A 25,016-nucleotide genomic window follows, 5' to 3' on the forward strand; every position below is an offset into this window, starting at 1 on the left:
ACTGAGCATTAGCAGGCTGACCTTTCTTTCCTTCTGACCCAGAAGTGAAACAAAGCCTGGGCTGCTACTGTCTCCGGGCTCTCTTCCTGAACTACCTTTGCCTTCCCTGAACATAGGCTCCTCTGGAAACAAAGAAAAATAATGGCTGATCAGGAAATCACCTGGATGTCACTGAAGGCTGATTGAGCATTAACTATTCTGCAGGCATGGCATGAAACAGTCCTTACTGTCACAGCATTTCATTAGAGTTGGGGACAAGAGACAAGGTGGTCCATACTAAACTCCAAAATGAACACTTCATTAGCACAAAACATGATTTAACGGATATTGTTAATTGGTTGTTCTTTGATGAACAGAAAATGGTTTGCATGGAACATTCATGCTTACATTTGCATATATGTGTGTTCACGCACATATACATGTGTGCATGAAAAAGCACATACTAAATTGACTTAAGCAGAGTTGGACTGGGGGTGTGGCATAGTGGTAAAGCCCTTGCTTAGCCTATCTGAGGCCCTGGGTTTGATCCTCAGCACTGCAAAAAAATAAGTAAATGAATGAATAAATGAATGAAGATAATAATCCTAGGACCAAAGATGCACGATATGAAATCACAGTTGAGAGCCAGCTCAAGCAGAGAAATTCTTCAGACTCTTTTCACCAATTAAGTAGCAAAAAGTTAGAAGCAGAGGTATGGCTCAAGTGGTAGAACACCACCTGTGAGTGAAAGAGTAAGAGCAAGAAATCCTGTGTTCAAGCCCCAAGGGTAATAATGACCAGTTAGTCTATTTTATTTTATTGCCCTGAAGCCTTTTGGTGGTCAATAGGAGCTGTTACAAATTACCCCTTTCAAGGCAGATTGGAATGAGCACAGAAACCGTCAACAAATTCTCTGAGCTCCCATTTGTCCAGCGCTAGACATCTCCTTCCCAACCTCAATTTCCCTCAGTGCAGCGCTTCCAGCCGGCAATGAACTACTCATTGGAGGACGCAGTCAGCCTTCAACCTTGGGCCAGAACTCAAAAGCATATTTGGTGAAGTCATTTGCAAAGCCAGGGGGTTCTCACAGTCATGGGATTTTATTCTGGGGTCCAGAAATCATTGCTTCACATGGAGGACACTGGGAAATGAGTCCCGGAGAGATGAAAAGATAGTTTCAGGGCTCCAGGCAGAGCTGGGTACCTGCCCTGGACATTAACTTGGACAGATAAAGGCCTCTTCTGCCTAATTCTACAGCAGGGTATGAAGCACAAATGCGGTGTGAAATGCTGCTCTTACAGCAGCAAATCTGAGATAAGCTTAGAAGCTGGGTGCTGGTGGCGTGGATACTAGTTTGAAGCCAGCCCAGGTATAAAGGTGTGAGAGACTCTTTATCTTCAAATAAACTAGCAAAAAGTTGGAAGTAAGGGGTATGGTTCGGGTGGTAGAGCATCACCCTTGAGCAAAGAAGTCAAATATAAGATCTTGAGTTCAAGTCTCAGTACTAGGGCCTGTTTACATACACACACACACACACACACACCATCTTAATCTTGTTCTTAGACTTAAATAACATGCTACTAAAATGAGACAAATGAAATATTTACTTTTCCACAGTAATGAAGCCATGATGACTGTGTCCTGAAGAAGTTGGTAACCATAGTTACTAACTGGTGAGCAGTCACTGTGTGCCAGGCACTAGGCTACACACCTTACTGATACTGTCTCATTTAATGTAGATCTAGCTAAGCTTTTCAATCTTTAATTTCCCTATGAGGAAATAAGTATGTAGAGGTTCAGCCTAACCTAAGGAACGGAACAGAATTTTTAATTCTTTGTATAACTCCTTCCTGAGGCAAGTCATAATAATTTTTAGAAATCCAGCCAGATGTGTCACTGCAGGGGACATGCTCTCCAGGTTCTTTTTCTCAGCCCGCCTCTGAAGTTTGGGAGTGTCAGGTTTTGTGTATTACGGATGTGGAAACAGAGCTGCAGATCAGGCCATGGGACCTGCCAAAGAAATGAAGAGCAGCGCAGGTGCCTGCAGTGATAAAATCAATGCCGAATGTTCTCCCCAGTCTGCCTTCCTGTAAGATAGATTTGGAGGAGGGAGAGGACCTCAGGTCATTATGGACCTGTCTTGGCAGAGAAGGATTGAAGACAAATGAGCCAGTGTCTACATCGAATCAAATTCCGCTATGATTGTGGCAAATGGCCTGAATTTAGTGCAGGGCTCCCAGGCAGAGCTGTGAAGAGGATATAAAGAAGAAAAAGTCTTCTTCTGACAAGGCCTTGCAGAACTTACTAGAACAGGGCAGGACTTCAGGCATGCCCCATTGACTATGGAATTAGGAAACAAAGTGAGATATGTAGAGAAAATTTTCTAAGTACCTGTGAAATATGCTTCGGAAGCACTGAACTTTATTCGAAATATTTTACCTGCAATTTTTAAATGCAACAGAGCGGCAACCTAGAGTTCTGTTTCTGTCAAACCTGAGCAGAAAAGCTCTAGAAGAATGAAGTGATTTTCCAAGGATGGCTTGTGCTGCTCTCCAAAGGGCTGATGTCAGCTTTTGCTTTCAGAGTCATTAACCAGGAGTTTACTTGGATAAAGTTTCCCTGGGGCTCACATGCTAAAAGCCTGGTCCCAGGATCATGCTATTGGGAGCTGGTGAGACATTTATGTGGTGGAGCCTAGTGAGAGACCTTTATGTCTTAGGTGTATGCTCTGGGGGCAATTGAGAGACTCCTAGTCTCTTCTTCCTTTTGCTTCCTGGCAGTGAAATGAGCAGTTTGCTATATCATGTGTTCCCTGTCATCAATACCTGACACCTCCACCAGTGATCTAAAGTCATGAGTTTTTCCAATCTTGGAAATCTCTAAACTGTGAGTCAAAGTTACCCTTTTCTCCCCATAAGTTTATTACCCTCAGGTAATTCATTATAGTCAATGAAAGCTGACTAACACACATGGTGTCCTCAGTCTGGGATTTAGAGAAAAGAAGACAGATTCGAATGTTGGCTCTTCTAAGTATTGGTTGAATGACACTGAAGAAATTCTCTCTCCTCAAGGCTGTTTTGTGAATTTTATAGAGATATTGTAATATGTACTATATGCTAACATGTATAATATATAAAACACACAGGTGGATGGGTGGAATGGATGGGCAGAAAGACTGAAGGGAATATCAAGGAATGGGTGCATAAATAGGTAGATGGATTTAGATATGTAGATATATAGATACTAGAGATAGAACACCAAGTACAGGTTGTCTAACCACCATTAAATACCAATTTCCATATCCTTACACCCTTCGTCTCTCTCTCTCTCTCTTTTTTAACTTCATCTAATCCTTCTCAGGTCTTTGGCTAAAATTCTCGAGTAGGAAAGCAGCTGCTCAGGGCCAGGAAGAAAATGCAAGGGGCAGAGAGGAGGAGAAGAGTCCGGAGGAAGAGTCCGGAGGGACTGCCCTCTGTCCCACACTCGAATCATGAAAATGAAGTAAATATTTTTGAATGTTGTGAAAAGTCTCAGAGTTACCCACAGCCTCACCTAAGCTTCTAAGAAGAGAGGACAAGAGATGCCATCATGGTTGCTTATTTTGTGTTTTGTGTTGTGATGATAGAATGGACTGGACCTGCCTTTAAACTTGCCCATATTTCTGAGCATCTTGCCCAGCCACCCTTAATTCTAAGAACAGCTCCAGTGTCCCCTGAGAACTGCTACTCAAAAGCCCGTGTGCTATGGAAGAATTCTTGTATGTAATTAGGTCACAGTGTCAAAATAATGAACAAACTAACTCCTACATTGGAGTATCCTTCCTTTCAACACAAGTCTCTGACTCACAGGGACCACCAGGCAGCCATTTTTTTTATCCCTTTTATTTTTGTCCACTTTTTAAAATCCCATTTATTTTTGTCCATTTAGTGAGCAAACGGGTCAGAACACATTGTCTGGCTTTCAAGGTTAGAATGATCAATGAGACCTAACTCAATACAAAAATGCAATGACTTCATCGACCATCAGTATGATGACTGAATGTGTCTATCAGTGTAGTTCCAGAGCTTTCTCCTTACACATTTAGAAGACAGCAAGCTGGAGAAAGTAGGGAGGGCTCACATATTAAAACTATGTGCAGGGCACCCCAACAATGGCCTGTCAATGAAAATATAACAGATAAATGCCTTCTTCTCTAAGCCCTAAGGTTTGGATAATGTCTTCAAAGCTGAGAATGGGTATGCAGATTAGGGGAGTACTTGAGCAAGAGAGGAGGGGACTATTAGAAGGAAAATAGTAACACATTGCTTACAGTTTATGCTCAGCTGGAGGTGAAGACTGAGGGATGGGAAGGAGAAGAAAGGAGGGGTGGGGAGAACAAATGGCTCCCTCCCGCCAGTGTGAGACAGAAGGGCTTAATCAAAGGGGCCAACCCTTTGATTCTTGCATTAGCCACTGGGACAGACAACACCATGAGAAAAAGTCTGGGCCATTAGCATACAGGCCCCCAGCCTCTTCCTGATTGGCTGGCCATGAAACTGATAAGGAGCAAAGAGAACACTGAACAGCCAGAAAGGCTGAGTCAGGAAGCTCAGTGCAACTTTTGGCAGTGAACATTCATTCTCATGATTAATGAATTGCAGACTCCAGGACCGTGTCCGTGTGTGTGTCCGTGTCCGTGTGTGTGTCCATGTCCGTGTGTGTGTGTGTGTGTGTGTGTGTGTGTGTTGGGGGAAGCGGACATCCAGTGTGGAGAAGATTAACATCCTGCTGTATGGGTGGATTCTGCAGCCCAGGAAGATTTCTTAATTTTTGCATTTAACTTTGTCTTGTGCGTGGTTGGCTTCATTCTCTCTCCTGGGCTTATTTCCTTCTCTCTACCTCCTCTCCACCTTTTCTCCTTCCTCCTCCCTTCCTTCTTCTAGTTATGATGGAAAGGCAGACAGGTAGATTAGCAATTGTGTTGCTAGTGCCTGTGCCCTGGACTCCCCTAGTTCCTGGCCACTCACTACACACCCCACTGTCCTAAGCCCCCACTGAAATCCCTTAACAACAGGACAGACTCAAATGCAAGGTCTGACAATGTGGGGAGGAGAGAAGCCGGAAAGGGGTCACAGGGTACTGTGCTATGGGGATCCCTTATAACTGCCTCCACCAGACATGCTGTGTACGCTGGGATCTCTCCTCTGCTTAGTCACAAAGCCTTCTCAGCATTAATTAATTAGTTGGTACTGAGGTTTGAGCTGGGGCCATGTTCCAGTGCTTTTTTGCTTTAGCCATTTTTCAGAGAGGGTCTCATACGGTTGTTCATGCCGGCCTTGGGCTATGATCTTTATGATCTTCCTACCTATGCCTCTTGCACAGGTAGGAGATGAACGTTTGAGTTACAATGGCTGGCTTATTTATTGAGATGGAAAACACATATATATTGTCTATATATAGTCTCTCTCTCTATAGACATATATTGTGTGTATACAATATATTAAAATATGCTTATTTGTACATATACATACATACACACACTCATATATATATATATATATATATATATACACATACATACTGTTCATACATACATAGAACTGTTCATTAGACTGGACTGGATCTCTCTGGGCAGATTGCTGCCTGTCCTCCAAACCCAGGTGGCTGTCCCCTGCTTGTGAAGCTTCCTCAGGCAGCTCAGGGCTTAGTCCCAGGCCACTTCATGACAGCCAGGAGACTGGATTGTAATTTATGTGCTTACTGTCTGTTGTCTCCAGAGCCTCTGAGGCCAGCATGGTAATGAATCCATCTCAGTACCCCATCAGATTGTCTGACAAGTATTAGGTTCGGTAAATGTTAGTAAAGTGAATGGCTGCCAGTCCCCTGCCCTGCCTGCTCTAGGCTAAATAGCCCGAAGCATACATCAAGGACAGTTTCCAGGAGATGATAGGAGGGTAGAGGCAATAAAATTTCTTCCATCTGGCTGGAAGCTGTGCCATTTAGGATGCAAAAGCGGTGCCTATTTGTTATTCCTTTCCAAATTCTCCTGATGTCCCTCACTATCCTAGGGTCTGTATAAGATGGCACCACATACACTGGTAGAAACTATCTTGCTTAATGTCACTGGCAGGGAGTAGCTCCCATGACCACCTAACTGTGGAATTTCTGTACCTCAGTGGCACTGTTGCTACATCTCTCCTCTATGCTCTGCACACCTCCTTTGAAAACAGAGTATTTTGAGGAGATGTGGTAAGTTCACTGGCATTCCCAATCCAATCTCGTCTCTGAGGTGGTTGAAAGAGGGTCAGGAGCCCACAAACAAGTCTGAAATATGCCCTGCAGGCCTTGCATCTAAGGCCAATACTAAGGGGCCTCACAACCCACAGAGGACAGGTAGCAGGCACAGGAAGACTTCGCACAGATGACAGATGGGACCCACAGGCCTTTCTGAGACTCCCTGGAAAACAGCCAAGCTGAAATGTAATCAATAAACAAAATTGGCAAATCTGAGAATTTTCAGCAATCATCTATGCCTACTGAGCTAAAAACCATGATGCTAGAAGGCAGAAGGAAACAGCAGGTGGTGGGTCTTTAAAGTAGGAGAAAGGAGGGGCGGAGGAAAGGATGGGTCCATAGCTGCTGGACAGACAGACAGACACACACACACACACACACACACACACATACACACACATATTGGCAAAAAAGGGGAATGTGGGGACTATGACAGACTTTATAAACAGTTAAGTCCACCAACTTCACCCCTTAACTGCCTGTCTGTAAGGTAAATGTCTGCTTCTAATTGGATGCTCACAGAATATGTGTTTATGGACATGCGTGTGAGCAACAGAGCCTGCTGTGATTTCCTAAATGAACACTACAGTGTTCCTCCCTCCCTATCTCTGTTTTTTACACACACACACATACACAAACGCAGGAACACACACATATTCTTTGAAGCAAACACACACACACACACACACACACACACGCTTCTTTCAAGTTCTGGTCAATGCTCTGAATCTGAACAAAACGCATAAAACAAGCTCGATGTCTATGACTCACACTATAATCCTGATTGCTCCAGAGGCTAAGATCTGAGAATTAAGGTTTGAAGCCAGCCTGAGCTTGAGCAGGTAAGACTGTGAGACTCTCATCTCCAACTAAGAACCACAAAAGCTGGAAGTAGATCTGTGGCTCAAGTGGCAGAGTTCTAGACTCAAGCAAAAAAGCTCAGGGATAGCACCTAAGCCCTGAGTTCAAGTCCCAGGACCAACGCGTGCGCGCGCGCGCACGCACACACACACACACACACACACACACACTCTCTCTCTCTCTCTCTGAATAAATAAGTCTCAGTTTCTAACTTTCTAAAGCCAAAGTCCAGTCTGTGGGCCCAGGGTGGCTTGACTGAGGCAATGCAACAATGTGACATAAGAATATAGCCAAATGATGGCTGTCAGATGGCTGTCAGCTGTCAAGGCCTGGAATATTCTTATTTATGCCCACCACTGTGACACTCTAGGCTTGGGCCTGGAGATTATACTGCTTTCTCTTTATGGGGGCCTGGTCTCATGCTCCTTCCCTGTACCATATGCATTCCAGAAAGTCAGCTGTCAACTGTTCAAAGGAATGAGGACTGCCTTTTGTCTCAGGAAATGAACCTAGCATGCAGATGAAGCAGGCCCAGCCCCATGCTCACAGAGCTGTGAAGCTGTCCACGTGGGCAGGTCAGCATGTCTGGAACCTCACTGTAAAAAGTGAACAATGAAGGAAGTCAGGAAGAAGGAAGGAATTGTCGTAATTATTTTGCATCAAATTCTTTCTAGGCAGAGAGATCAGAGGTCACGGCCAAGGCTGGCTGAGCCTGTCTAGCCTGTTCTCATGCCTCTGGCCTGCCTCCTCTGGTGTGGCAGAAAGATCTGCAGGATTTTCCTCAAGTTCCATAGCAGGAAAAAGCTGTCGTTTTCTCTGCAGCATGTTGCATCCCCGAGAATCACTTAGGGAAATAACCAAAAGGTCAACAAAATAAATACCAAGAAATTTTGGGTACTTGAAAGAGGTGGGGTGAGGTCAAGCAGACAAATAAAGAGAAGAGGGGGGTGGAGAATGCAGTCAAAAATTCAGTGCATATCCTATACAATTAAGAAAAATGAGGGAAGGGGGAGGGTGGGGAGAGAAGGGTAAGAATGCTGAAAGTGGGACATTCATCAAGACACACTGTATTCATAAAAGTTGAATGGGAACTCCTTTTTACAACTACTTAAGGATAATAAAAATATTAAAAACAAAAATCTCCTGGAAGGTATGATCTGAGTTCAGATCATGAGATGTTCAGTGACTCTTGAGAAAGGAAATTTATTTTCTTGGAACTTGTGCCAAACCAAACCCATCATATGTGTGCCAAGACATTCCATTTTCTGTTCCCCTCAGTAGCCTATGCTATGTGGGTAAAGACTGCTTTTTTTCAATGCTCCAAAGGGAAGATCTAAGTGATGGCAATGGGTGTGGAGAAACTGGAACCCTGTGCGTGGCTGGTGTGAACATAAAATGCTGCCGTGGCTATCAAAACGTAGGATCCAGCAGTTCCACTTGTAGATTTATTTATATACCCCAAAGAGTCAAAAGCAAGGATTCAGCCAGGTACTGGAACTTCCTAGCTTACAGCATCATTGTTTGCAACAGCCATGATGTGGGGAAGCAAATCAAATGCTGGTTGACAGATGAGTGGGGGTACACACACTCCTGAAGCAGGAAAGAAACTCTAGCATAGGCTACATTAGGCATAACCTAATCGGTGCAATCAGTGATCAGTGTGAAACAGGTCAGGCACAAAGGGACACATTCTGTGTGATTCCACTTATAAGAATCCCTTAAGGAAGTCTGATTTGTAGAGGCAGAAAGTGGAGTAAAGGCTTCCAGGTGCTGTGGGAAGAGAGTATGACGTTTACTGACACTTACTTATAGAGGCTTACTTTTGGATAATTTTTTACAGAAAGCTTTAGAAATGGATAATAGTGATGATAATGATGCAATCTTGAGAATATATACAATGCCACTGATTTGTACCCTTAAACATGGCCAAAATGGCAAACTTCATGTTAATTATAATTTGCCACAATGCAAGAAGGGGTGAGGGGTGATGGACAGGCATCAGTGATTCACACCTGTAATCCTAGCTACTCAAGAGACTGAGATCAGGAAGCCTGCAATTCAAGGCCAGTCCCAGTATCGACACAAATCTCTTCTTAACTAATAGCTGGGTACAGTGGGGGCACACTTGTCACTTCAGTTATGTGTGAGGGTGAGATCTAGGGGATTGTGGTTATAGGTGTGCCCAGAGAGATAAGACCACGAGATTTCATCTCAGTGGAAGAATCTGGTGTGGCGGCACATACCTCTTACCCCAGCTATTATGGTAAGTATAAAATAGGCGACTGCAGTCCAGGCATGAGTATAGGTGAAAAACAAGGCTTATCTCAATAATACCAGTGTAAAAAAAAAAAACAAACCAGGGCTGGAGGCGTGGCTTAGCCAATAGAGTGCTTGCAGGTACAAGTGCCTGAGTTTAAGTACCCAGACCTGCCAAAAGGAAAAAAAAAAAAAAAGGAAAGGCAGTAGGAGGAGAGGAGGAGAAGCCAAGGTGACAAACAAAACTTACAGGATATAGGCAATCACTCCAATGGACCAGCAGTCAACGGCTTTGCTGTAAGGCTTCTGGGCAAGAACTTCAGGAGCTGTAGGATGACAAAGAGACACAGGCCTGACAATGTAGATACCCAAGACTGTAGACAATGATGAGGGTTCTATAGTCTGGAGTTTCTGTGTGCACCATGTCCTATGTGGACTGAACAGCCTATGAGTCTAACAAGTGAACAGATGGCTGGGACCCAGTTCATTGGCTGAGCAAATACTCTATATGCATAAGGGCCTGGGTTCAAGTTCAGTGTCAAACAGCAAGGATAAAGAAGTAATAACAATCACGATAATAAATGACCCATGTTATCAGTTGGCTTTTTTAACTAGAAAAAAAATACAAAGGTAGGTATAGGTAGGGGTGTGTGTGTGTGTGTGTGTGTGTGAAAGGTAGGTATAGGTAGGGGTGTGTGTGTGTGTGTGTGTGTGTGTGTGTGTGTGTGTGTGTCTGTAGATAATTGGCCAGTCTTTAATGGGTGGCTTTCAAATGGCAGTACTGTGCTAACTCAGACTGGCATGAAAAGGGAACAGTGGATAAGTTGGGGCACGGTGTACAGGATTTCACCCCAACTAGACCCACAGCGGTGTTTCTGGCCCTCGTGCAAGGCCTTGTATGGTGCTGTGGGGACAATGCCTCCCTCCCTCTGCTGTCATGGAACTCAGACTCTGTCTAGCATCGGAAATCCTGCTTCAAAGGCTGCTCTGGCTCATTCCCTGAGGCTTGGGGGTGACTGGGAGGTATTTGTCAACTTTCCCATTTCACTGCTAGCTGTGAAGCAGGAAAATTAAATGCTACTTCCTCTCCCCTGTTAGTCTTAAGCCTCTATTCCATGGGCAGTCGGCCCTCCTGGGGCCTTGGCTCACCTAACACCATTCCTGTCCTCCCTGCTCCTGGCTTTGTGGCCACAGCGGGATGTCAAAGGTCCACCCTGTGTCTGGTGCCTTGCAGGGTCTGAAGGTGACGCTCAGTGTGTATTTGTGCACAGGACATATACACAAAACTGTGAGCTGCACTGACAGGCCAAATCTTTCTTTCCCTGTAAACATTTCTGCCTGAGATGTCCTCAGAGCACAGTTTCCAGAACAGTAAAGAGGGAAGAGAATATATTAGCATCACTGGCAAGGCCCAAAGCTACGTATGCACTGAATTATGTGCTTCTATGGGCTTTGGGGGCATTGGATTGCTTACCCAGCATTCTTGGGGTGAAGACTATATCACAAGAGGCATAATTTCCAAATTACAGGTGAGGGGCAGAGGCACTAGTGAGTGAATTAGCTAGCCAAAGTGATCCACACTGGGATTATGAGAGTGTAGCCCCTGGTTTTGGTTTGTTTTTTTGTGTGTTTGTTTTTTTTGTTGTTGTTCAGTCTCATTAATTCTCCTATCTCTGTCTCCCTATGAGTAACTGAGATTACAGGCATGTACCCTTGCCTGGTCCTCAGTTTTGTTTTCTTTCCCCAAGAGTAAACACATGGCCATGCTTTCTTTGCAGCATTCTGCCTCAATGCAGTAGCAAAATAGGTGAGAGAACTAGAACTCACGGGCTGTCACCCACTGGGCACTTGGACAGTTCACGGCACTGATGCTTTTTTCCCTGCTCACCACGTATTTCTCAGACGATCCCTTGGGAACCAGTGGCGGGCAGCATTGCCATAGTAAATGCCTTTCTGATTTAGGAGCTGTGCCCTCTCTCTGGTCTGCTGTGCTGGTCAGATGGGCATGTGGGCACTGCATGAAGTGACTGTGTGTGTCTGAAATCTCCAGGGCCCTGGTCAAGGCTAGACTGAAAGTTCATCAGAGACAGCGAAGGTTCTAAGAGCACCGGTGACCAGGTTCCCTCTCATAGAGTCAACATAGATGTCAATAGTGTGGAGCCATGCTGGTGGCTGGAGGTGCTCCCTGGCCCCTTTCACGGCCCCACAGGGCCACCAGCGGGATGACAGCCAGCCTGGTCCAGCTACTCCGCTGAGCCAGGTATCAGATGGGACAGAGGCACAGGCTGTAAGCCCAAGGCCAAGAGCACAAACTCATGTCACACACGAGGCACCCTATGGTGACACAGGGACGGGACATAGAAGGAAACCGATGACAGCAGCTCTGATAGCTATTTTTACAGGGTCTGAGCCAAGGCTGGGCTGACGGGCCAAGTCACCATGCTCACAGCGTCTCTCGGGGTCCCACTCTCTCCATCCCATGGATTTCCAGTGCCATGCACGGTGGGCGGAGTCTTTTCACATCCGTCTCCACTCCTCAGCTGTCACAATCAGGGATTTACTAGAACCATCTACACAGGCAGAGACCAGCACACCTCAAACGTTTCAGCTTTCTGACAAAGCTACCAACATATCTGGCAGCAGAGGGAGGCAAACAAGTGACTGGTTTATATGTAGCATGGCATGTGAGTGTGACTTTAGAGATTCAGATCCTTGGATTCACAGACTGACTACCATTCGACGATTTTAGTTCTGCAAGTTTGTCAATAGGGAAGTTCATAACATCAAAAGACTTTTGTTAGTCCGGCACTTGCGGCTCACAACTCCTATTATCCTAACTTCGCAGGAGGCTGAGATCAGAGGATCACAGTTTGAAGCTAGTCTGGGTGGAAAAGTCTCTGAGATTACAACTACAACTAATCAGCAAAAAGGTTGGCCTAGAGGCTGGGCTCAAGTGGTAGAGCATCAGCCATGAGTCAGAAAGGTGAGAGAGAGGCTCCGAGTTTAAGCTCCAGAATCAGTAAATACACAACATGTTTGCTTTTTGGATCAGTAGCCTGGCTATGAGGAGGAAAGTTCTAAATGATCAATAAGTAAAATAGCAAGGTAAGAATCTTCTGGGTGGAAATGTATATATTTACCCCAAACTATTCATGTTCTTTTTGGTATTGTGTCTTGCGTGACAACAAAATAAACTTCAAAAAAAAAACACTCTAACAATTGGAAAAAAGCAAAGCATTTGTTTTCTAATGAAGTTCTTAATTGCATTTAGAAACACATGCAGAAGTATAACCTAACAAAAAAAAAACAAAGCAAACTGCCTTAGAAATAACATTCCCACCCACTCCAAATATCTTAAAAGTTGTATAATGGCCCATACGCCTACACTCTAGATTCTAATTTCACTTATAATGTGACTGTGGAAACCAACAATGTTTTGAAACAGGGTTTGGAAAATGTTTCCCAGATCTCTTTCAATGGCTTCTCTTTATCTCACAGACATTCTTGAAAGAAAAAAGAATCTCAGGTAATGAAAACCTTCCTGGCGCTGGTGGTTCACACCTGTAATCCTAGCTACTCAGGAGGCTGAGATCTGAGGATCATGGTTCAAAGCCAGCCTGGGCAAGAAAGTCCATGAGACTCCTATCTCCAATTAACCACCAGAAAACCAGAAGTGGAGCTGTGGCCCACAGTGGTAGAGCACTAGCCGTCAGCAAGAGAGCTCAGAGGCAGTGCCTAGCACTGAGTTCAAACCCCATGACCCATAACAACAACAAAATCCATCACCACCACCACCAACAAAAAACTCTCCTGGCAATGTGAGAGAGAGCTCCAATCACAGAGAAACCCGACGATCTGCAGTGATATTTTCTCTCTTTTGTTCTCTGTGTGCAGCTGGCCTTTGAGAGCCCGCCTCCTCCAACTTCCTTAAGTGGAATTAGCTGTGGTGCCACAGGCATCACTGGAAATGCCACCTGTCACCCACTGACACTTGAGAAACTGCTAAACCTCATTATTATGCTATCAGTCTCATTCCACTTAAGAGTTCTGCTCATTCTAGAAAAAAGAATGACACCATCTACTGTGTACAAGTCAGTGAGGCACAGGGCAGGGTCTGCCGGACCTAGGAACCTACCAGGGCTCTGTAAGCCACGCCCCCTTCAATCACATGCCAGCAATGCTGCCTTAAGATGCTGGAGAATTCATGTTCTCTTCCGAGCATCTGCCGTAGCATGCATGTGACAGATGACCCTCTACAGCCCACAACTTGTAATGAGGAAGGCTTTTGATCAAAATAAAATAAATAGAGCTCTTCATAAGGAGAAGAGTTATTAAAAGGCTCCTGGCTTGCTGGACAGGCCATCAGCCCCAAGGCATGGTCCCCTGACACAATCTAGTGTAGACAGACCCGTATGGGTGGCAGGACGAAGTCCCTGGGGGCTGCCAGCATCCATAGGGAGAGAGAGGGACTGCAATGGAGGTGTTGAAAGGGATAGATGCGAGGTAGACAGCAGGTCTCCCCTTCCTGTTGTTCCCTTGGCTTAGTCAAAGCTTAAATGCTGGTATAGGGATATCTCTGTCTGGACAATATAGAAGGCTGGACATTTGGGTTCCCTAGTCAAAATCTCCCATGGTTCCCAGTGTACCATCTATTTCCCCTACTGTCAGCAATCCTTTTGTCAAATCCAGACTCCTGCTGCTGGGAGCCAGAGATGTGGTTCTAGTCTTTATATGATCAGGATTCAGCCCGCTGTGGTGGGCCGACATGTGCTTATTCAAGCACACCCATGTCACCATGCACGTCATCACTATGAAGAGAGGACGCGTTCCACATGCCACACAACCCAGGCACAAATACACTTAGCTGCCTTGAGTATTTGTGGTTAGCAGATACAAGGAATAAGAGAGAATAAGAAGGAATAAGAGAGAGAGACAGAGGGACAAATGGATTTTGGAGAGCCAACCCTGTCTACTGAGAAAAACGATCACTAAACACCTTTCTATGGGCAAATGACTCCTGATGGGAACTTAGGGGGTACATGTGCCAGTACTGCTCCTAATTCCTGGAACTGGTGTGTCAGGCTACCCTTCTTTTAAAACCTTTCCTCAAAGGGATTTCAGAATTACTAGGTTTAGTGCTAATGGGCTGTTATATGATCTCTTGGAACCTCCTTCCCCCACCAGAACTTGGGTGCTATGAATTCATCTCTCTCTGTGATTCCTGTTGGAAACTAAGATCAGTAAATTGAAGTTTGTCACTATGTGAACCACGCTGCCTCAGCAGAAGGGCCCATAAGGCATTGGAGCAGTCTTTGGATAGAGAGGGTCCTCTAAATCCAGGCTTCTCTCCGGCTCCTGAGAAAACAGTAGGTTTAGAATTTGAAATAACTGGGTCTACGACTGTGTGACTCACTATCAACCAACACATGGAAATGTCCAGTTTGTGGGCAATGATTTCTATAATCCAAGGTGTTTAATATTGATTCAAAGCAAGTGTTCCTGGTAAAGGGAACGGACACCAGAGATTTGTGGGGGGAGAAACAGAAAAATTTCCTGGAGTTGTTATCTGGTTTTTAAAAACAACTGCTCATGTTCCTTACTGTCATGTGCTCATGAAGGAGGAAAGACATTCTCACTCTTCCTGGGCAATGGCAGCTTCTGCTGAGATCTTGGAGGAAACTGACCTCGTGCTGCTGCCACGTTCAAGGTAGTTTGTGTCCATCTAGGCCCACCTGGTCATCGAAAGTTGACCACCTCTACTGGGCTGAGGACTGGCAGCATTGGGAAGGAGGAGAATGCTTCAATGCCAGAAGAGACAAGCCAAGGGTCTAGAACCAAGGGGAGCTGGACAGTGTTGATCCAATCACTCATTTCCTCAGCAGTCATGGATATCATGGGCTGGGTGTTACTGTGTAGGTCTGGGATCTATGGGATGAAGAAGCAGTTTGGCTTCTTCCCCATAGGAATCGAGAGTTCTGATCCTGGGGGTCTGAGTTCAGACCTCACCACAGACAGAACCCAGAACCAAGTACTATAGCTGCCTTCCAAAGGAAGAAGATGAGGATGAGACAGACAAGATCACCAGATGCAATAGAAGGTATCTGATTTGGGCAGTACTGGGTTTGCACTCAGGACTTTGCACTTGCTAGGCAGACTCTCTACCACTTGAGCCACACCCCAGGACAGCCTGAACCATGACCCTCCTATTTACATCTCCAAAACAGCTAGGATGACAGGTATGTTCCACTATACCCAGCTTATTGGATGAGATGGAGTTTTGCCAACTTCTTGCCCAGGCTGGCCTTGAACCTTGATCCTCCTAGCTCCACTTCCCAAGCAGCTGGGTTACTGGAATGACCTACTGCACCCAGACAAGGAGAAGTATTTTTGATTTTTACATCAAATTCATTCTCTGTAAACTTCTGAAATTTTTGTACTTCCTCTGAATAAGTCTTTATCTTCTGGGTTTGAATCAGAGTTTGGAATTATAGGGTGGGCTCTATGAAAGTTTATCTTAGAGAGTTCACTCTCTGTCCACGCCTCAGATTCCTTCTGCCCTGGAGTGACACTTTCTTGGAAAAGGAATTTGGCTCCATTGGAAACCAGTGTGAACTCTCCTGGTAAGGAATTCCATCAGACATGTGAGTATAGAAACCTGGGTCACAGATGATTTCTAGTGAGGAAGACACAAGAAGAAATATGGTGCCCTTGTTGGGGGGTGGTGTGAGTGAAAATAACTAAAATCAAATTCCAGGCCAAGTGAAGTAGCTCATGCCTATAACCCCAGCTACTCAAGGAGTTCATCCCAGATCAAGATGCTTAGATAAAGTCAGGCAAAAAGTTAATGAGACCCATTCTAACCAATAAGCAGGGTGCCTTGGTACACACCTATTATCCCAGCTATTTGGAGATGTAAATAGGAAGACTGGGTAAAAATATGAGACCCTCGCTGAAAAATAGCTAATGCAAAAAGGGCTAGGAATATAACTCCAGGAGCCAAGCGCCAGCCTAGCAAGCAGGAAACTCTGAATTCAACAGCACCCCACCCAAATCAGAGTATTCCAGAGTTAGTAACACTGAAGAGGTGGCAAGGGTTATTTTAAATGGCAGGGGAGTACAGCAGGAGAGACAGATGAAGGTGGCCTGCTCAGAGACCATAAATAAAAAATTCTAGAGGCCCATGGAGAATATAATCCAGCTTTGAGTTATTCTGGAGGTAGAATTCGTCTCCAGAGAGAAATTCATCACAAGAGGGGCAGAAGGTTCTAGGACAGCTCTGGTCTCCTTCCTTCCTTCCTTCCTTTCTTCCTTTCTTGCTTCCTTCCTTCATTCCCTTCTTCCTTGCTTCCCTCCTTCCTTCCCTTCTTCCTTCCTTCCCCCCTCTTTTCTTTCTTTCCTTCCTTCCCTCCTTCCTCTTTCCTTTCTTTCTTTTTCTCTTTCCTTCTCTTTCTTTCCTTCCTTCCTTTCCTCCCTCCCTCCTTCCTTCCTTCCCTTGCTTTCCTCCCTCCCTCCTTTCCCTTCCCTCCCTCCCTCCCTTCCTTCCTTTTTCATTTCTATTTGTAATACTGAGGCTTTGGACTAGGTCCTTGCAGGCAAGACTACTTATCATTGAGCCACATCTCTAGCTATGACTTTTGCTTGGTTTGTTTGTTTATTTATTCGGTCGTGGGGCCTGAACTCTGGGCCTGGGAGCTGTCCCTCAACTCTTCAGCTCAAGGCTAGCGCTCTACCACTTGAGCCACAGTGCCACTTCCAGCTTTTTCTCTTTGTGTGGTGCTGAGGAATTGAACCCAGGGCCTCATGCATGCAAGGCAAGCACTCTACCACTGAGCCACCTTCCCAGCCCCATGCTTGTTACTTTTGAGATAGAGTCTCACTTCCTGCTGGGGGCATGCACGTGGGTGCAGCCTGCCTCTGTGAGGCTTCCTGCTCTCGCTCTTCCTTGAGAAACGATCTTGTCAACTTCTCTGCCCAGGTTGGCCTCAAACAGGTCCTTACTGTCTTAACCTCCTAGGTAGCTAGGATTACAGGTATGACTGCTCTCTCTCTGTCTCTCCTTTCTTCTTCTTGATGTAGATTCCTTAGCTCTTCCTTATTCGTCATGTAGAGCTGAAATTTGCTCGGAATGTATTGCTAAAGAGCAGCTCACTCTGATTTTCCCAGTAGCCTCTTGACTTTTACCATAGGCATGAAGAGTCCCCACTAACGCGCCACCATGGTTCATAACTACCATAAGATCTGAGCTGTGATTTTGGCTCTCATGCTACTAATGCTACCAAAGCCAAAATGTGGCTGCTGGGTAGAGAAGTGAGGCTAGGCCTGGGCGAGGAGTGGAAAACATGGAGGAGGAAATGTGGGTTTCAGTGTGGGAGAGGCTTGGGATTCAGTAGTCTGGAGGAAGCTAAATGTCTGAGTGAGGCACTTGAGGGTAATATGGCTATAGGTAATTGGGGTGCCACCTTGGGGGATTGAACATCCTGTCTGCTTGGTGACCATGTTATGATGGTGAAATGTGACAAGTGTGACACTCCAGAATGAAGGCGGCTGCGACAGTCATTCCAATGTCATACATTTCACCCACGACACATAACAGAGTAAGCAACCAAGATGCAATTCTCTCTCCTTCCTACCACGACAAAATGGCACCAGTTCAAAACCTGTGAATTCCACCCCAAAGACTTATAGGAGAGTTGCTAAGAAATTCCAGAAGGATACAAAGGGCTGGGCAAAAAGCTCAGGGGTAGGTGTGGACACCCTAGATTTATTTGGTCCACACCACTGCCCCTGCCAGAGTAGTTTAATGAGATGTAGACATCATGCTGGCTTACTCGTCTGCATTCTAATCATGAGTTCTTGTCAAGGCTCAAAAAAGTAGCAGGTGGTGGTGGTGGCTCACGTCTGTAGTCCTAGCTACTTAGATCATGGAGATCTGAGGATTGTGGTTTGAAGCCAGCCTGGGCAGGAAACTCTTATGTCCAATTAACCACCCCCAAATCTGAAGTGGAACCGTGGCTCAAAGTGGTAGAGTACCAGCCTTAAACAAAAAGGCTCAGGGACAGTACCCAGGCCCTGAGTTCAAGCTCTCTGACAGAGTGAAAAAAAAAAAAAAGTTAGCATCCATGTCTCGCCACTAGAGGGCCCTGTCATCTTTAGCAAATGGTTACTACACTCCCTCCGTGTGGCATGCTTGTGTGGCTGTCATTGTGGTGGCTACTTTGCAAAAAGGAGATCCAGATTCCATCCCTCTCCTGTGCCGACTTGTCTGCCCTGTATGATCATTTATTAGCTACATGAAATCCCATTTCAAGACTAATAGGCCAAGAGGGTTAGAATAATGATGGAATGCTTCCGGTCAGGTTCTGGAATATGATACTTGAGAATGAATCTAAACTTAGCTTGAGGACGGGTGTGGGGAGCAGGGACTACTCCAGGAATAAAGACCGAAGGGCTGGACACAGAGTTGCTATGAGGGAAGTTGAATGAGAATGACTTGGGCTGCTCAAGAGGAGAAAATAATGTGTGCTGTCCATCAGCTTAAACCTGTTGTTGTTTGTTCCAGTGTTCTCTGGGTTACTATAGAAGAAAAATGACAATTGGTATCCTTGGCACACAGATGCCCACACATTGAAAAAGGATAAAAAGTCACTCATCTACAGAGACACTTCATATTAGGACCTGAAAAAAAAATCAGGGGGATACTTAGCTCCACACGTTTAGCTTAGGTAAGAGGACGTGAGAACTCAGTTTATTTTAGGGGAAGGCTTGGACCTCCCTCTTGTGTTGAAACAATGGCAGAGGTATGCAGGCTGCTCACACTCTGGTTCACTACTCTGGCAGGCACCAACTGCAGACTGGGTTGATTTGAGGTGGAAGTCTTCATCTTAACATTATACTCACGGATACCTCTGATTTCTAAGAGCTCACTCTCATCTCACATATCAACTTCAAAAAACATGGTAACACCTAAATTAAGAGAAGTCCTCTAGCTGAGCAGAAAAAAAAAGGTTCTCTGAGAATGCTGGCCAACTGGTCTCCATCTCCATTTAGACAAAAGTGATTAAGCTATGTTAGGCAAGTTAAAGCAGAGGTGGACCAAAGCTGTCTGCCATGGCTCTTAGCTACAACAGCTAAATTCTGGAAGGAATCTGCAGTGACACCTTTCTCATACAGTTCCAGGAAGTAAAAAAATCAGTTACCAGTGCCAGGTGCTGGTGGCTCACACCTGTAATCCTAGCTACTCAGGAGGCTGAGATCTGAGGATCATGGTTCAAAGCCAGCCTAGGCAGTAAAGTTTGAAAGGCTCTCTTACCTCCAATAAATTACAAAACAATCCAGAAGTGGAGCTGTGGCTCAAGTGGTAGAGTGCTAGCCTTGAGCAAAGGAAGCTCAGCGGGACAGCACCCAGGCCCTGAGTTCAAAAATCAGTCACCATCTACAGAACTCAGAAGTGGATTGTGCTTATTATCAGAAAGACAGGCTATATGTCCATACTCTTTCCTTTATATGAGTAGATCTGACTCACATCCAATCATAAATAACTGCTGTGTGGCAGGTGAAATATTGTGAGTGAACAGTAACTGTTCAATGAGGCTTGAAAAAATGAATTCTCTCACTTTTCTCAAAACTATCACAGAGCCGTTAATGCCCCTCCCCTCCCCCTCCACACTGCTCAGCTGTCCTAAAATCACCTTCCTAGGAAGAGAGGAACACCCTGCCACCGTCTAGATGACAGTGTGCCCACCCCATCTGTAGACAGAGGTTCCAAGTTCTTTAACGAAGAGTTGTATGTTCTTTCTGAAACCAGGAGACAGAACTCTGGTCATAGGAAGAGCCACATTTGCATGCAAATGACAACACTAAGGAAAAAGCAAAACACATAAAACAAGGGCTCCTCTCTCAAATAGGAGGATATCACACTCACTGGTGGTCTCACTGGTTACACGATCAAAACAGGTATTTTCTGTCACTTCCTGTGGCTGTTGAGTGCTTCAGCAGAATCTCTTTGGGTGTTTTAATGAATTCAACTGAGCCATCCCTGTAGGTTACTTACTGAGTTTCTTGGCTCTGACTTTTACCTCTTCTTGGTGACAAGAGGAATGCTATACTTGACTCATGTTCAATGAACTGGAAATCCAGGTCAATACTGCGTCAGCCACTGCATTACTGCAAGGAGAGGACCCATCTTTTCTCCTACATACACCAGCCTTCTCCCTCCACCAAATGATTGTTCCTTTCTCTCAGATCCTACAAGCAGCTCATGACTCACAGCCTCTGTTCCCTGGCTCAGGCTGAATCTGTTACTCCCCTTAGCTTTGCCCTTGCTTCAAATCCTACTTTCTCCAAGTATTCTCCCCTGGTCAGGCCTGCCCTTGAGCCCTCTCTTAGCTGTTTCAGTTGCCTCATATCTGAAATATGCTACTGCACATGTGTTGATATTGCTCACCTACTGCTTCCTATAAATGCTGTATAAAATCTGAGCAACCGTGAAAGAGTGAAGTTCAGTGAGCTTAGATACAGGTGGGTATTGTAGCTCACACATGGGGTCCTTGCTACTTGGAGGTGGAGACTGGGAGGATCGTGGTTTGAGGCCAGTGCACAAGATCCTGGGGTTCAACTAATAAAAAGCAGGCATAATCACCCCAGATATGCAGTAAGCTTAAATAGGAAGAGGGCAGTACAGGTTAGCCCAGGTAACTAATAAGATCCTATTCTCAAAATAAGAAAGCAAAAAAGACCTAGGGATATGGCTCCAAGTAGTTGTAAGGCACTGAGTTCAAATTCTAGGACCACCAAGAGAAAGAAAAGGAAGGAAGGAAGGAAGGGAGGGAGGAAGGAAGGGAGGAAGGAAGGAAGGGAGGTACAGAGAGAGGGAGGGGAGGGAGGGAGGGGAGGGAGGGAAAGAAAGAAAGAAAGAAAGAGAAGGAAAGAAAGGAAGGAAAGAAGGAAGAAAGAAAGAAAAGAAGAGAGAATATAAAAGGAAGGAAAGACGGAAGGAAAGAAGGGAGAAAAGAAGGAAGGGAGGGAGAAATATGAAAAGAAAAGATGGAAGGAAAGAAGGAAGGGAGAAAAGAAGGAAGGAAAGAAGCTATATTCCTATTTCTACTTCTAGACACTGTGTGCCTACAATGATTGGAAACACAGCCTCTTCCCATTGCTTCTCCATTACTGGGGAGCTCACTTAAGTTGCACAGAAATCACTTGATGTTGGCAGGATTAACTATTCTCTGTATAGCCATTTAGATAATTGTAAAACTAAAACACTGACTCACAAATTGGAAGCAACACTTCTAACTACAAAGAGACTGAACTAAAGTTGTAAAGCTAGAAACTTCCCTGGGAAGAAGGGGGGGTGAGGAAGGAGGTTTTCCTCATTGTGTATTCTTGTAGTTCTTTCTAAACCTGAAGACAACGTCAGTGCAGCTCTCTCCCACATGCCTTCGCTTCACCCTGCTGAGCCAGGGCTCCAAGCACAAGAGGGCTGGGCTCGCTTCACAGACACGGAGAGTCTATGGTTTATTTTAGTCATACATTCTGATACCATTGCCCATGCATTCCACGTAGATTCACACCTCAGACAAGGTTATGCGTTGGTCAGTTCAGGAAGATGTTGAGATCAGGCTAAATTTTAACAAATCCAAATTCCTGTTTGCAAACTTCTACATCATACTCAATTCACAAGTTCTTCCTCCTCCACGCAGAGCAACTGGCCAAAAGCCCTTGGAGCCCCTGGCTCCCCGCCCCCCCCCCCAAACACTACATCCAGCCTCTCAGAAAATCTTGCTGTGCTGCCTTTAAAAAGCATTTGGAATCTGGTGGCTTCTCACTGCTTCCGGGGCTGCCAACCTGTTTGAGCGCACGTGGTATCTTGCCTCCTCAGTGCCAGAGCCGTTGGATGGTCTCCTTCCGCCCACCTTGGCCCTATCTGCTGCCGCAGACCCTGTTGCTAGACTGCACCCCAGCAGGGGAATCCAGATCAAAATCTGATCCTTTAATTTAGAGCCTCCTGCTTCAGCTTCCTGAGTGCTGGAATTGTAGGTATGTATCTCCACACCTAGCTATTATCTCATTCATTTTTTTAAATCTGCTCTTGCCTAGAGAAATTACACACACACACACACACACACACACACACACAAAACCATGTAACACTGGCATTTCTATCCAAAGGCCAGAAGGCCAACCAATCATAGTCTGAAGCCTCTGAAGCTATGAACTCAAATTAACCTTTTATTTTTTTCTTGTGTGTGTGTGTATGTGTGTCGTGGGGCCTGAACTCTGGGCCTGGGCACCGTCCCTGAGCTCTTCAGCTCAAAGCTAGCACTCTATCACTTGAGCCACAGTGCCACTTCCGGCTTTTTCTGCTTATGTGGTGCTGAGGAATCGAACCCAGGGCCTCATGCATGCAAAGCAAGCATTCTACCACTGAGCCACCTTCCCAGCCCCCAACCTTTTCTTCTTTATAAGATTATTACCTGGAGTATTTGTTATAGTAACAGAAAGCTGACTAACACACTTCCCATGTGTGTTAGATATGAAAAAATCTCACTAAGCATGTGCTCAGGTTTGTCAATAGCTTTCTCTGCCTTTTCTATGCACAGTACACAGACTGTGAGGTTCTGATTACAGGGGGAAAAAAAGCCAAAAACCTTTCCTAATTCTAGGCTTTCCAGTGCAGATCAAGGTTAGCTAACTCAAGAGAATGACTTCATCAGATTTGGTCAGGATTCCTGATGGCAATATATTTTTGGCACTGGCTGCATCTGGTTCAACATTTTACATGTTTTATTGTGTCTGTATCTTATTGTAATCTCAGGATGTCACTGTAAATCATTTAAAAAAACAAATACATGCAATATTTCTGGTATTAGAACCTGGGAATTCCTCCAAACAAACTCCCAGTCTCCAGTCAGGCCCACTACCAAATCAAACAGGATTTCTTTCCAACTATTAAAATGTTTCAGGGGAAATCACTTCCCTGCTAACTCATTCCAGTAGCTCATATTTTATTCTTCCCCCAAGAGAAATGAAGGCAGCTGTGATCATGTGCCAGGCTGAAATGCTTACAAAGACTGAGAGACTTGACATGGACATATGTCACTTGTGCATGCTTACACGCGCATGTGCACATGTGCACATGTACACGTACACACACACACACACACACACACAGTTCTTACCAACATAGCCTGGGGTTCCACAGGCCGTGGACATCACGTCTCCTTTGCCTTCCATTTTTGACAATCCAAAGTCACTGATCATTATTTTGGACTCCTCATCTTGACTGTAGTACAACAGATTTTCAGGCTAAAAAGAAAAAAAAAGACAAAAACAGATTATATTTAAAGGTAGACTAATCATGTGAGACTCAACCTACTGATAAACTTACCTTTAGCCTCAGCAGACGTCCCTGTCAATAGCCATCAGTTAAAACAGGGCTTACTAGGCATGCAGCCTCGCATGTGCCATCTGACATCTCCTTTCCTAATATCTTGACTACTTAAAATGACTGACCATATTTTAGGGCAATCTAAAAAGCCGATGGATGCCTCTCAGACAGGTCCATTCAGTATTCATTTCGGGGGATGGGAATTCTGGGATATAAAATCAGTTCTGAAGGTGGAATTCTGTTTCTTTTTAAATTAATGACCCCTGCTAGGTGCTGGTGGCTCACGCCTGTAATCCTAGCTACTCAGGAGGCTGAGATCTGAGGATCGTGGTTCAAAGCCAGCCCAGGCAGGAAAGTCTGTGAGACTCTTATCTCCAATAAACCACCAGAAAACAGGAAGTGGCACAGTGGCTCAACCTTGAGCTGAAGAACTGAGGGACAGCGTTCAGGCCCAGAGTTCAAGCCCCATGACCGACAAATACATACATACATACATAAAAATTAGTGACCCCTGGACTGGAAAGGTGGCTCAGTGGTAGAGCGCTTGCCTTGCATGCCTGAGGCCCTGGGTTTATTCCTTAGCACCACATAAGCAAAAAAAGAAAAAAGCTGGAAGTGGCACTCTGACTCAAGTGGTAGAGCACTAGCCTTGAGCTGAAGAGCTGAGGGACAGCGCCCAGGCCCAGAGTTCAGGCCCCACGACCAGACCAAAAAAAAAAAAATTAGTGACCCCTGCCCACTGCTTTTCTCGAATCTAAGAGTCTCTCTCCCTGTCCTACTAGCATCGATGAAGTGCACAGTGTTCTGCAGTTCTGGCAGACGGGCTGCAATCGGCCCTTGCTGAAACTGACAGGCACGGCTCCCTTCCCTCCCTGGGAAGCAGAAGGACTGCACCTCCAAATGAAGTCCAAGCTGGGTGCTGCAGTGCTTTCCAGCCCTGTGTCCTAAAGGATGCGGAGGCCCTGTTTGCCTTTCTGCAGAAAGCCTGGCTTCTGTGTGCTCCTTTGAATAGCATAGGGCTAAGCTCAGATAGCAGTGACACATAGCTAAGTTCTTATATTTCTCATTATTTCTCTCTTGTCTTTATATATATATATATATTGGTGGCGAAGGGGTTAGGCCTGAGTTTGAACTCAGGGCCTCATACTCACTAGGCAAGTATACTTAAGCCATGTCTTCAGTGGTTTTGGCTTTTTTTTTTTTCAGAGAAAAATCTTGTCTTCACTTTGTCTAGGATGGCCTCCAACTATAATCCTCCTAT

General features: G+C 45.2%; 1 protein-coding gene across 1 annotated transcript in view; it reads right to left on the bottom strand.

Annotated features, from left to right (window-relative positions):
- Positions 1-25,016, bottom strand: part of Camk1d (calcium/calmodulin-dependent protein kinase ID) — a 191,864-nt gene that overhangs the window by 23,277 nt on the left and 143,571 nt on the right. Inside the window, exons 6-7 of the mRNA XM_013014610.1 lie at positions 23,547-23,673; positions 9,620-9,695 (exon numbers count right to left, since the gene is read on the bottom strand). Coding sequence (XP_012870064.1) covers positions 9,620-9,695; positions 23,547-23,673 — 203 coding nt within the window. The remainder of the gene's footprint in view (positions 1-9,619; positions 9,696-23,546; positions 23,674-25,016) is intronic.

This window comes from Dipodomys ordii, unplaced genomic scaffold (assembly GCF_000151885.1).
Source record: "Dipodomys ordii isolate 6190 unplaced genomic scaffold, Dord_2.0 Scaffold24, whole genome shotgun sequence".
NCBI classification, from domain to species: domain Eukaryota; kingdom Metazoa; phylum Chordata; class Mammalia; order Rodentia; family Heteromyidae; genus Dipodomys; species Dipodomys ordii.